The following is a 15,136-nucleotide window of genomic DNA, read 5'->3' as shown; positions in this document are numbered from 1 at the left end:
CGACTTTTTAGTGTGCATTGTATTTTTTTTTTTGCATTTACTCCTTCCTTGGTCCTACATAACTGGACTTTGTTCCTGGGAATGTATGGAAGTAATTTGCCATTCTTTTTCATGTTTGCTATCGTCAAAGAACCTGATCATGTTGCGCAAAGCAGAGGATGACAGAGCGAGTTTTCTTACCGGAATCTTCTTCGTCCCCGGCGGCGAGCTCCAGGCAGAGCCATCGTCGACGTCGGCGGCCGTCGTAGACCGGAGAAGACCAAAAGCGCTCTGCCAAACATAACTACCTGGCTGTCAATTAGAGAACTGGCGGGGCTTTGGGGCGATCGCCGTGTTCGGCGAAATACCCATCCTACCCTTCCCGCCTCGAGCAGTCTGTCTCCCGGATCTCAGGGGCAAATCCGTAACAACCAGCCAAACTCTCTCCCCCGCTTCGGAACCATCGCCGCCGCCCGCGCTACACAACAGCAGCGATGGCGGCCTAGGGTTTAACTGCCTCGATCCGCCCGCAACAATGCAGAGCTCGCTCGCGACGCCTCCGCCGGCCTTGGCGGGCTCCGCCAGCGCGGGACTTCTCGCTCGGCTCAGGCAGGCGTCGGTGGTGCGGTGCCACGGGGAGCCGGCGGCGGCATCGTCCTCGGCGTCGGGGTGGGCCCCGCCGACGCCGTTCACGGGGAGGGACCCGGGGCTGAAGAAGCCGGCGTGGCTGCGGCAGCGCGCGGCGCAGGGGGACAAGTACGCCAGGCTCAGGGAGTCGCTCGGGGACCTCAAGCTCAACACCGTCTGCGTCGAGGCGCAGTGCCCCAACATCGGAGAGGTAGCAGAGTCAACCTCACCGAAATGCTTTACCAGATTCATATATCAGGAATTTGCGATGCTGGTAATTTTTTTCTGAACAATTTGGGCTCGGTTTTGCGATGATTTGCCTGCAGTGCTGGAACGGGGGCGGCGGGGCGGGCGGGGAAGGGGACGGCATCGCCACCGCGACAATCATGCTCCTCGGCGATACCTGCACCCGGGGCTGTCGGTTCTGCGCCGTCAAGACTAGCAACAAGCCTCCGCCGCCGGACGCCCTCGAGCCTCTGAAGACAGCCGTGGCGGTCGCAAGTTGGGGGTAGGATCACCGACGGTTATCGATGTGTTCCAGGCGATTGGTTCAGATGATCTGATATAAATGGCGTTCTTTGCAGGGTGGACTATGTTGTGCTGACAAGCGTCGACAGGGATGACATCCCTGATGGTGGAAGTGCCCATTTCGCCGAAACAGTAAGAGCTCTGAAGGTATGGTCCTGTCGCCTGAATGTTGCAAGTAAATTTTGTGACTTTACTTTGTGATGATAGTTTGGGGGCTTCTTTTCAGGAGCTCAAGCCTGGGATATTGGTGGAGTGCCTAACTTCAGATTTCCGAGGTGACCTGGAGGCAGTTGCGTCTTTGGCAAACTCTGGGCTAGACGTGTATGCGCACAACATCGAAACCGTGAGGAGTATGCAGAAAGTAGTTAGAGATCCCCGAGCAGGGTAATGTGCTTCTCTGTTTTTAATTTTTTCAATTGCTCAGTCTATTGTGGAACCTAAAATACTACATTTTCCACACAAAAAACGTTGCTGTTGAACGGACCTGAGTTTTTCCGTACACGCTTTGTGTTAAGGTACAAGTGAGGCTGGAATATGGGTAGTCGGAATGCATAATTGTGCTTCTACTATTGTGCCTAGGAGAATCATCTAAATTACTATATCATCAATATGCCCTGAGTTCATGACACCCGACTCCCATATACAATACACTGATGATTGATAACCTACCACTCATAGTTTTGAAACCTAAAGTGTGACTGATAATTCTAGAAGCAATTACAGAAGGGAAATCACTAATGCCATCATATCGGCATCCTGCAATGTAACTTCTATCTTATTTCCAGTATGCTATCTCCACAGATATGATCAGAGCTTGTCAGTACTGAAACATGCAAAAGCTTCCAAAAAGGGCATGGTAACGAAGTCCTCGATCATGCTTGGTCTAGGTGAGACAGACGAGGAGATAAAGCAAACCATGGCTGACTTGAGGGCCATTGATGTTGATATTCTGACCTTGGGCCAATATTTACAGGTTTGATGTTCAAACCAGTTTTCTGCGGAGAAAGTTGAACCACTTTACAGTGTACTGTTTATAGTTTATACCTTGTTGGCTTTGTTTGTAAATGCTGTAACACCCAAATCTCCTTGATTATGCAGCCAACAGAAAGATATCTGAGAGTTAGAGAATACGTGACTCCTGAGAAGTTTGATTTCTGGAAGAAGTATGGAGAATCTTTAGGATTTGTATATGTTGCTAGTGGACCTCTGGTAAGCTATACATATAACCGGTTATCCATTTTGATAATATCTGATACAAGGATACCTCTTCTTTTATTTATATATAAAAAAGAAGTCATAACTTTACCAATGCTCACTAGTCACTAGTCACTAGTATAGGAGGGGAAATTGTTCTTGTCTTGCACCCATCAACAAAACATGTATCTCCTGGCTATCGAGCTTGTATGATCACACAAGCAAAATAGACAGCACTCCCAGCCATGTTAGATTTTGGTATTAGAACTGTATCCAATTTTGCAGTTGCTGCTATTAGCAAATAGCAGGAGTTCACTTCTGTGTTTGTTGGGCATTTTTCAGGTCCGGTCCTCATATCGAGCAGGGGAGATATTCGTCCAAAATTTTGTCAGACAGAAAAAGGCTGAGCTTGTATCTGCTGCATCTTAATCTGTCTCCAGCCAATTCTATCCTGTGTAAAGTTTTACATGGGAGGGGTTAATTTTGAGACCGCATCAGAGCTATACACCATTTGCACTTACCAGTTTTATGATTGCTTTCACTTGATAGTTCGATCATGCCATAGTTTTTCTTACCACTCTGGTGTGCCATTTTTTGTTTGTTTGACTCACTTGCTTAGACTGATAGGTGTGCTCGTGTGTGCGCCTGTATGGGAGTATAGATATCTGCACTTCATTTATTGTATGTAATGCTTGGTGTATGATTTATAATGAAACAATAAAGTGCTGCTTTTTTTTGTTTCCGAAAATTGCGACCTGCTGCTTGATGATGAGCTTTGTGATCTTGGGACTTGGGTATATTGGGCTGGAGCTGGACTGGACCTTTGAGGTCGCGTAGAGGAAGGTGCTACTGCAGGGCCCGTCTTAAATCTTGACCGTGTACTTGCTTCGAGGGAGTGCCACGGTACATCACCTCGATGCAGTCAAATCGGACCGCTCCAATTGTGCTCATGAATGAGATGGACGCACAGAATCAGCGGATAGCGATCGATAGGCATTTCTGTTACGAGGCCATGTGGGATAGACATGAAGAGTTGAAGCACACTTTGGAGTCAGCTTGGGCTTACAAACTACAGTTGCCACATGCCGTCAAAATAGACCTTATTTTGATGCCAGTCAGCTAAAATAGCATCTCAAAAGCCACGGTGTACCTGAAGTTCGGTCTTGATCAGACAGAGGCTGATCGAATGGATGAACCTAGCGCCTACAGGCAGGAAGACGCAAACTTTGCCAAGAAAGTATTCCCAAAACACTGCCACCCAAATGTCCTGGTTCCCAGAATACAACACTAGCCAACAAGTGTCTTTTGAGAGGAAGAATTGCGAGATATACAGAATAATATTCAGAGTACAATATGATCTCTCTCAGTGGAGAACCTCGGGCTATAGAAGAAAATATCTGAGTAAACCTTAGTTTTACTTCTCCTTCATCATTCTAGGTTTCTTAGTTTAGTAGAAGTTCCCCAGTTCATTGGGGGTGCTCCATTTCAGAAGACTATTGCCGGAATCCGTATCCAGACATGCTGCATTCCCATCTCGACAAGATTCTCGCCTCTGTGCACACTACTTCTGATTACTCTTTTCCATGCCGCTGGTTGCAAATACACTAAATCAGTGAAGTTTCAACTCCAGCGGATCAGCACACCCAGCTTCTCGCCAATTGACATCAATTTGTCCCCTAGATCAACAACACGTAACCTTCAACCTCACTCTGACACCACATGTTACTATCCTAGGTGCACAGTCGATCTAGGAAGCACCAAACAATTACAACATGTCGTGGACAACGTGATTTGTGAACGAGGTTCAACGAACTTGCCTAGTACCCGGTGCATGATTACACGTTCTCCTCCCCTGATACCGCAACGCCTGACCGACTTGGGGTCCAGTACATGTTGCCGGCTCCCTATCAAGTTGTCATGGGTTACAACCATCTATTTCTCCCACATTATATAGGAGGCCAACGCAGCAAGCGCCCAACTTAAACACTACTCCACAAATAACCCCGCTCGTACATAATATTCGACACAAACTCAACAACCATTAATAAAAGGACCCAATATATGATTATCCGGTGGATCTAGTTATTATTACATCATGAAGAGCAACACTTAACGCCTTGCACACTCAGGTGATCCCATGACTTATTTATTACATAGTGCAAAGGAAAAACATAAACATGTAATTGGGTAGCAGATCACAGATGATTGCTAATGGCAACACAGTTGCGAGATTATTACAATATATAACGGTCCACCAGATGTAATACGTTAATTACTGTTGAAACTTGTTTAGCCAAAGAATGTGGCTACAACAACAGATTTCCCATCAGAGTTGGCAATGCTAGCATAGACCGCAGTCGCAGTAAGGAGGTCATGAGGCTTAGCAGTTTCTCCAGATGCATCTAGTTTCTGTTCAATTTGTTCCCAGTTTATGTTGTCGAATTTACCTTTACGGCCACATTCCGCATATATCTGCCCCAATTAAAAAGCAAAGATAACACAAATTACAATAGATTATACCAAATGTTATGGTTTCGAATAGAATTTTACGAAAACAGATCACCCCCAAAATTTTATTCAAAACATATTTTATTACTACGTCCATGATAAACTTATTATTTTAAGTTTTTATCTCTGTTCTGGTGGTTGTCCCATCACTTTCTATTTCACCTTTTAGTTTAGTGCATTTTATTTATCTATGAAGTTCTGTTTTTGGAGATGTGTAATGGCAATGAATTTTTTTTGGGGAAAGAAGGAGTGTCTATGATTGTGTACTTACCCTCCTTCCAGTAGCCTCGGTGTCTGTAAAAGCAAGGAGCCATCCGCATTCAACACCAATTCTGTTCGTGCCGGAGTACACCACAGCTGCCTTCACACCTTTAGGGTACAAGGCTGCCATGCTGAAATCGTCGGATTTGCTAACAGTATCGGGGAACTTTTTGAGAGAGTGCCCTGCATATATCTTGCTATCCATAATACTCAGCGGCTCCTTTGTTTCATTCTTCAAAGTGCCTTCTACTACGACAATTTGCAGTTTGGTAGCTGCATCATTGGCTAGGCATTCTTTTTCAACAACCAGGGCATGGGATTTCTTAAACAGTTCCTGAGACTTCAAGGAGCGAACAGCTTGCACATCACTAACATATTTCTTCTCACACTGGAATGATGCCATTTTCTTGATTGAATATACCTAAATAAAAAAAATATTAAGTCAGGTATAGATGATTTTAAGACCGTAGATAGTTTTTGGATGACACAAAAAGTTCAATCGACATAAAATTATCCTAGTACATTCAGATTAATCTCTAATTTCAGGCTTCCTTTTCATGATTTTACATACCATGCATCAAGCATGCATGCATACATTTGTACGCCTCCATACTAGTTGACGGAGTAATTATAGTATTCCAACAAAAGTCAGCACAAAAATATCGTATCACTAACCATTTATTACAAAACAACTAAAATAAAAATTATAAGACTATGCAACACTTGATTAGAAAAGTGGATGTACCACTCAGCTACTCAGCCACTCCGTTTTAAGTCGAACACAGATTCAGGTTTTTATTATCAAAAAAAACATCGGGTTTCCCCTACCATATTCCTTTATTAAAAAAATGTAATAATACTGCTACTATAACCTAACAACTAACAAGTTTAGGCATGGAGAAATCTATAACCATGATTGAGCAAAAAACTATATCAATAAACCAGCTACCTTTATCGAGCTAGAGAAGGTTGGTGATTGTGATCAGCGTAGGAGATATTGCATCTATCACTGCAATGAGGTGAGTACATGAAGTGGTAGTCGTTGGGTATTTATAGCATCAAGAAGAAACTGTTAAAATAGAATAATCCTTTATCTCCTTACCCCCAAAAAAATTCCTTATCGCATCGTCTCAAAAGTAGATTCCCCACCCAGCTGGGTATTTACTGAACGTGGCAGCAAGGTAAACGGATATTTCTGAAATGAGGATTCCTTATCGCCTCATTCCACCAGGAAAAAACTTTTATGTCTAGAATAGTTACTAGTACAAAGAGTGCCAACAGAAAGCTCCATGTTTATTTGAGGGATCCTTTATTTGAAATGTATTTTGAATATAATTACAAATGTCAAAAAAATATAAAAATAACTTGTGTATATCTTGACATGTTACGTGATCGCAAAGTTGTTTCAGCAAAAACTGACATGTTTTGTATCCTCTGTAAAAAGACAAATTTTAATGTTAAAATAAATTTTTTCTTGAGAATTTTTTTTTGTCTTTTTTACACAGAACACAAAATGTCGGTTTTATGTGAAATTTCACGTGCGCACATAAGACGTGTCTCTGTACATGCGATTCACTCGGGGTCAGTTTTGAGTTTTCCCTACTTCCTGTGGCTATAACATGTTTTGTATATCAAGAATAGCTACAATTCTAACACGGATTACAACACCAGTCACTTCAATACACAACTACTCCCTCCGATCGGATTAACTTAACGCGAGCTGGGCAGAGGAAAACAACTAGGTACGTATTTGCTAAGCATTGGCAGACTCACTAATTCACTGGTGGATATTCTACCACTGTCGTCATTATTTATGTATCCATGTACGGCAACAATCCATTATCACGAACACAGAGCCCGTGATCATGATATCGAAACCAGAACAACGGCAAGTCGAGCCACACATGCGACCAACTTATCAATGCCTCTCTCATTGGTGCACAGGCTCTGGGAGACGATCCGTGCTCTTCCGTGGCCGCACTTTGGTACTCGGAGGCTAGGAAACTTGCCGGTGGCGCGGGAACAATGTTTACAGGTTTGATGTTCAAACTTCAAACCCAATTTCCCGCGGAGAAAGTTGAACCACTTTATAGTGTACTGTTTATAGTAGTTTATACCGTGTTGGCTTCCTTTGTAAATGCCGTAACACCCAAATCGCCTTGATTATGCAGCCAACAGAAAGACATTTGAGAGTCAGAGAATACGTGACAAATCTAACATAAAGTGTCCCAGTGAGACAAGAAAATGAAACTATTCATATACGAATTTTTCTTTTCTCTTTCACAAAAAAAAAGAATTTTTCTTTTCTGTTCCTCCATGTGTATTTCTGATTTCGTTCGGAAATCTCTAGGGATTGTAGAAACACATACTGTGAACAGGTGCGTTTGTTTTTTTCTTAGAAACTTGCAACTTTAAATTTAAGTAGCGGTATCATCAAAACCAGGAACCGCTCCCGGAAAAGAAGACCTTGGGCGATCCATTTGCCGCCGAACTAGAACTACAGTGGCCATCCGCCGGTCTCTGCCTCCTTCGCCAGCCGCTCCGGTGACGGGAGGGGGTGAGGACCTCGGAGTATCGGCTCCGGCCAGTAGTTAGGGTTGGCCAAGTGTTTCCTTGGGACGCTGTTCTATGGAGGAGACTGCGCCGCGTCGGAATAATTTGTCTCTGCTCTTTCTCCATCTCGGCGTTGCTCCAACCGGTGGTGTCGGGGGGAGGGGGGTCATGTGGCCTGGTCTTCTCGCCGGTCTTCAGATCTGGTGAGATTCATGTCTGGTGGTTGGCGTTCAACACTCTCGCGTTGGCTATGTGTGGCGTCTTGCAGTTGGGTGTGAGGATGAAGGCAGGCGGCGGCATTCCTCTTCTTTGACAGCTGGGAAGATGATGACGTTGGGATCTGGTGACCACGGAGAAGATTTCCGACGTGCCACAAAGTCTCGGGTTTGTCCTCTGCGACGAACCGGTTCATCGGCTCAAAAAGCATCATTCAATGCCATGTTGTTCTCCCATATCTAGGTGTGATGGTTATTCGTCTCTTTTTCCGGCGCTACCATGGTGACAGTGGAGGAAGAAAGACGATGTTTCGGCGAGGCACATGTTTCTCCAATGGTGAACTTGTAGTTTTATTTCTTGTGGGTTTTCTTGTGCAAAGTTGCTTGCCACAAATGTTTATCTTGTGTGGTAACTATATGTGGTATCTCTGTAAACAGATTGTCTAGTGAAATACTATATGGTTACATAAAAAAAATGTAGTGGTATCATCAAGTCCAAGTCCAAGTAGGACTAGGAAATTTAAGTACAAGTCGGAGTAGGTCCAGTAGTTTGGGTCGTGTTTACACACCCGTCCTCTTTAGGCCCAGGCCCAGGCCCAGGCCCAGACCAGACCGACCCACCCACCGTCAGTCGACTCCACAAATTTCCTCACGAATCAGGCACAGAGAGAGGGGAGAAGCAGCGGGCAGCCGGCGGCGAGGCGAGGCGAGGCGGAGAAGATGTCGTACCTGTTGCCGCACCTGCACTCCGGCTGGGCGGTCGACCAGGCAATCCTCGCCGAGGAGGAGCGCCTCGTCATGATCCGCTTCGGCCACGACTGGGACGAGACCTGTATGCAGGTACCGACCGCCTTACAAACCCTAGCTTTTATTAATTCTCAAATTCTCGTGGTTCTGTTGCGCGTGGTCGCGATTCTTGCTTGTGGTTGATGGGTTGCGCGGTTGCAGCCGGTCGGTGGGGGGTGTCTGAACAGTGGATATGCGCGAAGGGCTGAACACTAGATTTGTGTCAGAAGAAATTGGATGGGGATTCGTTGGAATTGGGCAAGGGCATGCTGTAGACAGAGTGCATATAGGCTTTGTGAGATTTAGGGATCCATGGGACAGGAATTCTCGTGCTGATTTGTATGAGAACCCTGACAATTTCGCTATTAGCTTGTCTGATCGGTTCATCCCCATGTTAACTAGTAGGCTTTGGTTTGGATTAGTTGTGATATGTCTTAATACAAATAGCTGGATTGGCGTTTAGGGATCTCGGTGCAGCTCTGCTACTTGGCAGATTAATGCTATGGGAACAAATGTTATTGGTGCTTGGCAATTGTGCTACTCCCTATGTGGCTATGTAGTATCCACCCCATCATGCAGGCGCCTTTCATCTGTCCTAGGTTCGTAGCCCGAGAATAGATTAGCTTGGACGTTTGTGTAGCAGCACAAGTGGAGGAGTTTTGGATGTCTCCTTTTTTTTTTGTCTGAAATAAGATCTTCTAATTCATACTGAGATCTAGATAGCGGCTAATATACTATTCTATATTATGCTGCTGTGACATAGTTGAAGTAGTTCAGAGTTAGTTGATTGGTATGTTGAAGTAGACTAGCTATCATAAACCTCTTCACATGATTCCGAGGCTAGATTGCAGTTTGGCCTTTTAATTTATGTGGCTTTGGTTCTATTGCTAGTTATAGATGGTTTCTTACGTTATACTTCTGAGGGGAATTGTTTGGACGTATCAGTGCTTATGTAATCTTTTCATCCTTATGTTATCAGAGCAAATGCTCTTAATGCTTAATTGTCATTTATGGATACAATTGCGGCCTGCTGCTTAGCTGATTAATATGGGAGCAAATGTTCTTTATGCTCTCTATGCACACAGTCTGCAGGTGATTTTGCATTCAGCCTTTCCATTGTCATAGACTCATAGCCTCAGAAGATAGTTGGTCAGTTTGGAGTTGGGTACAAGTGACAGGGATTTTGGATGACTCCTTTCTTTGAAGGCACCGAGAGCTATATTACAACTCATTTCCAATATTTTGCTGCCTTTCACAAAATTGTAGTAGTTGACAACTGGCTGCTTGATTAAGTTGAAGTAGAACTAGCTATTATATATTCTGAGGAAGTTAAGCGATGGGTGCTTTTTTATTTATTCGACGAGCTACTTTTTTCGTTGCTGTACATGTTATGGTATTGATGATTGCATTTTAAGTTTTTAACTTCTTATTACATCTATCTAGTATGGTTGTATGTTGTTAACTTCGTTACGAGGTTCTTACTATCTACTTGTTTATTGTAGATGGATGAGGTGCTGTCAGGGGTTGCTGAGACCATAAAGAACTTTGCTGTAATCTACCTTGTTGACATAACTGAGGTTCCTGACTTCAACACCATGTACGAGCTGTATGACCCATCGACAGTGATGTTCTTCTTCCGCAACAAGCACATCATGATTGATCTTGGGACGGGAAATAACAACAAGATCAACTGGGCAATGAAAGACAAGCAGGAGTTTGTTGACATTGTGGAGACTGTCTACAGAGGAGCTCGTAAGGGCCGTGGTCTGGTGATTGCGCCCAAGGACTACTCCACCAAATATCGTTACTAAGGTGTTTTGAGCCTGGCAGCCCATGTGTAATTTCCGGCCTAGTAGATTCGGTATAATGCCAAGTTGCCAGTACTCAGGCATGTGCTCCTTGATGTATGTCTGCAATATCAAAACGTGTTGCGTAACTACATGTCTGTATCTTGAATATTGAAATGTCATAAACCTGTAATCCTTGGAAACAGGACCTGTTGTCCATTGGTATGACTGATGAAACAGATTGTTTGTCTAATTCAGTGTGAATTGCTGAATTCTAGTGCTTGGATTATCATGCTGGTAGAAGGGCACTGCTCTTCTTGTATTTCTTGTGTCGCGCTGAAGGCTGAAGCAGGGATGATACACTAGAATTGACAAAACTTGAATTTCCACATGATTATGTTTGGTCTTGCGTAGTGATGTCATGTTATATGAACAGCAGAGAAAGTCCTCGATTTGATGCAGCTCGAGGCGTTAAAAGTATATATGTCAGTACGAATCTTCACGAGACTAATTCAGCTCCAGTCGTTAGAAATACTCCTATTCATTTCAGCATGAATGATCAATAGAGAAAACCATCCACTCTGGTACATCCAATAAACACCGGTTGTTTCGCTATTATAGCAGAAAGGGGTGGTGGCGCAGTTGGCTAGCGCGTAGGTCTCATAGCTAATGCGAGTGATCCTGAGGTAGAGAGTTCGAGCCTCACTCACCCCATCATTAACGGCCTTGTGATGATGAAACGCTCAGCGACAACTTGGGTCGTCGCATTTCCACCTGAACCATCAGGTGAGACTGAGCAACTCTGAATTTGGCCTACTTTTTTTGTTGGTTTGCTTCAGTTTTACTACAGCCTGTACATTTAACTTTTTTGGTTCGCCTCAGTTTCTTTTGTGCCTGTTACGATCTGTAGTTGTTTATGGAGAACTAAGCTGAACCATCATTCCTTTAAGCTGGTGATCTGGTGTCACGTAACTAAGCTGGATTGCCTTTTACTGCTGCTGGCCTGCATCTCCACAAAGATAATAAGAGGGTTTGTTTCGCTACATTGTCATTACCGCAGTTGCCCATCCCAGTTGGGCTACTAACTCAGTGCCAAGAGTACGAGCCTCATACCACCGCGAAAAGCCTCATGGCTTTCTGAATTCTTCGGAAGACATTTAGCTAATCTGAATCTGGTTACTCTTTTTCATTGGTGACTGACTGTCTGTATCTCTGAATCAATGGCCGTGCTCCATCGCAGAGGTGAGGAATTCAGTTAGAGTTTTCCTTATATTTCCTTGTCTTTATTCACTTATATTTCCTTTGTCTTTATTCACTCATATTCCTCCATCCTTTGTCGCCAGCTATGGTTCTTGTCGTTTACCATGGGATCCTGAATCCTCTGGTACCTATATCGCTTGCACCCCTCGGATTCCTATGGCTTGGTCTGTTGGCTTTCCTTTAATCAAAGTTGGCTTGGTCTGTTTTTTCATGTTGTGTGCTCGAGCATATCTAGCAAGATTTTTATAGCGGGGAAGTATATCTTGCTAGCTAGATTTTTTTTATGGAGGATTGTATATCTAGCTAGATAGTGCAAAAGGATCTGGTACCTGTGTGGCTTCAGCCAGAATGCATATTTCCTTTGTCTTTATTCACTTATTATGTTGGCCCATCATTTGTCGCAGGAATTCAGTTAGAGTTTTCCTTATATTTCCTTGTCTTTATTCACTTATATTTCCTTTGTCTTTATTCACTCATATTCCTCCATCCTTTGCCGCTAGCTATGGTTCTTATCTTACCATGGGATCCTGAATCCTCTAGTACCTATATCGCTTGCACCCCTCTGATTCCTATGGCTTGGTCTGTTGGCTTTCCTTTAATTAAAGTTGATTGCGATCGCTCGCTTGGCCTCGTTGGCCGCCCCCCTGCAAGACCCCTGGCAAATATTGCAGGACGAAATCTGTGTGATGTACAGGTGACAAGTGCATCGCACCAGTATATATACGGTGCTTGGATATCGAACTCTTCACACCCACCACACCCAGATCACACTTCAGTTGGCTCTCCTGCTTCCATCGCTCGCTAGCTACACCTCCCCGAAAACACACTTCAGCAATGGCGGCGTTCGGCGCCACCACCGTCCGCATTGCGTCTGTCGCCAGGCCGCGGGCTCAGCTGCGGGTGGCCAGGACCGAGGCGTTCAGGTGCGCCTACTCCGAGAAAGGCGTCAAGACGTGCTCGGCCATGAATCTGTCTCTGGCGCTCCTCAAACGCATGCAGGCTATGGAGCAGCGGCGGTCGTCGGGGCCATGCGGCCCGGGGCTGGCCAAGGAGCGGACGGACACTGAAGACACGAGGATCCGGCGGCTCTCAAGGGCTCTGAACCCGGAGGCGCACTGGGTCATCGCGTGCCTGGTTGGCCACATCTTCTTCAACCCTCGACGTTGATGATGACTGCATGTCCGGCCCGCCCGGCGGTCTCACGTCCGCTCTCAACACCACCTGCCCCCACATTCCCACAACCATGTTTCTTCGCATATATGCCTGCCTAAAGTCCGGCGAATTCAAGCTCTTTGTTATCGAAAATCCCATGCTACATACACGTTGGGGTCCCGGGCTTATCCTGGACGCCCATTTACGCCTCTAGATTCGTGCAACCAGCTCTGTATATTGTAAAGAGCCCCTCATAGTACAAAACACCTCTACTATTTGCAACAAGATTCCGTGCTATCCTTATTTCCTTCCAGGAACAACATGCATCTGGCCATGAACATATTTGCGCATCTCACACAAACACCAATAGGGATGGCAATGGGTACCCATGACCCACGTACCCGCCGGGTAAAAACCCAATAGGAGTACGGGTTTGGGAAAAAATATTACCCATGGGTTTGTAAATGGGAAAATATCATACCCGTCGGGTAGAGTGGGTACGGGTATGGGATCATAGAACCCATACCCGCGTACCCATGTACCCATCTAAAATTAACAAGTAGGCCACTGCAATATTCTAAACTACTTAATTTTTCCCTAATCACGCCTTCATGTTGCTAGGTTGAACCTCACGCTTCCCAGTCTCACAATCGTTGGTAGGTTAGTGAGTATTAGACCCCTATTTAGGATCGCTTCACCTCTTTTCATATTTTTTTTAATTAATTTAATGTGTTGTAAGCGCGGGTATTTTTACCCGCGGGTACCCATTTACCCTGTCGGGTGACGGGTATGGGAAAAACTTGTACCCGTTGACGGGTATGGGTACGGGTGACGAGTAAGAATAAAGGTGATGGGTACGGGTATGCGATGGCTCTACCCGTACCCATACCCTGCGGGTGCCATCCCTAAACACCATGCATCAATTAGTACACAATTAGTATAGTATTCGGAATAATTACTACTTTGTTATGAACATAATAATTTCTCTCCAGATCAACTTCACATTTTCTAGTACAAGAGTCCAAAGCACCCCAGCTACCTTGATGCGTGAGCAGCAATAACAATACAGATTCAATTAGTACATAATTCTTTCCTTAACCATTTTCTATAATATTATATTAACTGGACCAGGACTCATTTTTTCTAGTATGTTAGTTGGAAATTTTAGTCCAGTACGTTAACTGTACCAGTAACAATTTTATATAAAGAAACAAAACAAGGGAGATTCAGATTTAGAAGAAGGAAAAAGAAATCAATCAAAGCATCAATCATATACCTTTCCAGAAAAAAGAAGAAAAAAGAAATAAAAGCTACGGATCTGAGCTATGGAGCACCAAAAAAGAAGGAAAACACTTTAAATCGGGCGACCGATCGGTCCCCTCGCTGGCGAGCGCGTCCTCCTGGGCTGGTCCACGCACTGCTCTTCTCTCTCCTTATCTCACTTCCCCTCCTCCGCAGACTGCAGCCAGATAGATATTTCCCGCGTGTCTTATTTCTCCCATCTCTCTTCTCTCCTGGTTCTGGACATGGTCGTCGATGCGGAATCAAGGGCTCGCGCCGCCGCTGATGTAGACCACCATGCCAAGTTGTTGCCTTCTGACCACGCCGCCTTCCACTGCTCCCCCACTTTTTCCCATCGATTTACTGATACTCGCAAGGAGCTTGAAGCTTGAGGTAGATAGGGGCGTCGCCGGTGGGGATGGTATGAGACTGGCCTTGCTCCTTCTCCGGCGAAGCCAACCCTGCTTCTCTCCTAACGAGGCTGGTCTTGCTTCTCCCCACTGAGACCGTCCGTGCTTCTCCCCGTCCGCCCCTGGTACGCCTCGAGATCAGACGAGACGGACCGCAAGTGCTGATCCTCATCGCCCACGCCGGAGAAGCCGATGGATTAATAGTTCCTTTTTTATTGTTATAGTTGTTCCATTTTGTGAATTTGGTTGCTGAAATCTGTTGAGAACAACTTATGAAAGGGGTGGTGGCGCAGTTGGCTAGCGCGTAGGTCTCATAGCTAATGCGAGTGATCCTGAGGTCGAGAGTTCGAGCCTCTCTCACCCCAAAGCCTGTGGCCTTGTAATGATTTAAAGCTCTGTGACTACTTGGGTCGTCACATTTCCACCTGAATATTCAGGTGACAAAAAGCACCTCTGAACTTGGTCTCCTTTTTTTTATTTTTATAAAGGTTCCTGCTACCATCTGTTGTTAATGATGAAAAGATCTGCAACCATTTCCACCTAAATCATCAGGTGAAACTGAGCAACTCTGAATATTCAGGTGACAACGAGCACC

General features: G+C 44.9%; 3 protein-coding genes and 1 non-coding gene across 4 annotated transcripts; 3 read left to right on the top strand and 1 right to left on the bottom strand.

Moving 5' to 3' along the window:
- The first annotated feature begins 408 nt into the window (after positions 1–408).
- On the top strand, positions 409–3,076 carry LOC127327226 (lipoyl synthase 2, chloroplastic). The gene is made up of 7 exons (XM_051354000.2): positions 409–817; positions 933–1,114; positions 1,191–1,281; positions 1,361–1,518; positions 1,936–2,107; positions 2,233–2,343; positions 2,671–3,076. Exons 1-7 carry the CDS (start codon positions 515–517, stop codon positions 2,755–2,757), a joined length of 1,104 nt encoding a protein of 367 aa, XP_051209960.1. The 5' UTR covers positions 409–514; the 3' UTR covers positions 2,758–3,076.
- Positions 3,077–4,369: 1,293 nt separating this feature from the next.
- LOC127327227 (uncharacterized) lies at positions 4,370–6,138 on the bottom strand. The gene is made up of 3 exons (XM_051354001.1): positions 6,047–6,138; positions 5,108–5,518; positions 4,370–4,800 (listed from the first exon to the last, which is right to left on the bottom strand). The coding sequence occupies exons 2-3, from the start codon at positions 5,498–5,500 to the stop codon at positions 4,618–4,620; spliced, it is 576 nt and encodes a 191-aa protein (XP_051209961.1). The 5' UTR covers positions 5,501–5,518; positions 6,047–6,138; the 3' UTR covers positions 4,370–4,617.
- A 2,332-nt stretch (positions 6,139–8,470) lies between these two features.
- LOC127327229 (thioredoxin-like protein YLS8) lies at positions 8,471–10,691 on the top strand. Its single transcript, XM_051354002.2, has 2 exons — positions 8,471–8,705; positions 10,154–10,691. Exons 1-2 carry the CDS (start codon positions 8,586–8,588, stop codon positions 10,460–10,462), a joined length of 429 nt encoding a protein of 142 aa, XP_051209962.1. The 5' UTR covers positions 8,471–8,585; the 3' UTR covers positions 10,463–10,691.
- Positions 10,692–14,819: 4,128 nt separating this feature from the next.
- Positions 14,820–14,906, top strand: TRNAM-CAU (transfer RNA methionine (anticodon CAU)). The gene is given in 2 exon segments: positions 14,820–14,857; positions 14,871–14,906. It is a non-coding gene; the product is annotated as a tRNA-Met (tRNA).
- The last annotated feature ends 230 nt before the right edge of the window (positions 14,907–15,136 follow it).

This window comes from Lolium perenne, chromosome 1, assembly GCF_019359855.2.
Source record: "Lolium perenne isolate Kyuss_39 chromosome 1, Kyuss_2.0, whole genome shotgun sequence".
Taxonomy (NCBI): Eukaryota; Viridiplantae; Streptophyta; class Magnoliopsida; order Poales; family Poaceae; genus Lolium; species Lolium perenne.
The sequence above is the reverse complement of the archived record's forward strand: the minus strand, read 5'-3'. Positions and strand labels throughout refer to the sequence as shown.

Excerpts from the sequence above, each read along its gene's own strand:
- LOC127327229 (XM_051354002.2), top strand. The coding sequence starts at position 8,586 with ATGTCGTACCTGTTGCCGCACCTGCACTCCGGCTGGGCGGTCGACCAG. Across the intron at positions 8,706-10,153 it reads GGGACGAGACCTGTATGCAG|ATGGATGAGGTGCTGTCAGG; the intron begins GTACCGACCGCC and ends TGTTTATTGTAG.
- LOC127327227 (XM_051354001.1), bottom strand. The coding sequence starts at position 5,500 with ATGGCATCATTCCAGTGTGAGAAGAAATATGTTAGTGATGTGCAAGCT. Across the intron at positions 4,801-5,107 it reads CCGAGGCTACTGGAAGGAGG|ATATATGCGGAATGTGGCCG; the intron begins GTAAGTACACAA and ends TAATTGGGGCAG.
- LOC127327226 (XM_051354000.2), top strand. The coding sequence starts at position 515 with ATGCAGAGCTCGCTCGCGACGCCTCCGCCGGCCTTGGCGGGCTCCGCC. Across the intron at positions 1,282-1,360 it reads AAACAGTAAGAGCTCTGAAG|GAGCTCAAGCCTGGGATATT; the intron begins GTATGGTCCTGT and ends GCTTCTTTTCAG. Across the intron at positions 2,344-2,670 it reads ATGTTGCTAGTGGACCTCTG|GTCCGGTCCTCATATCGAGC; the intron begins GTAAGCTATACA and ends GGCATTTTTCAG.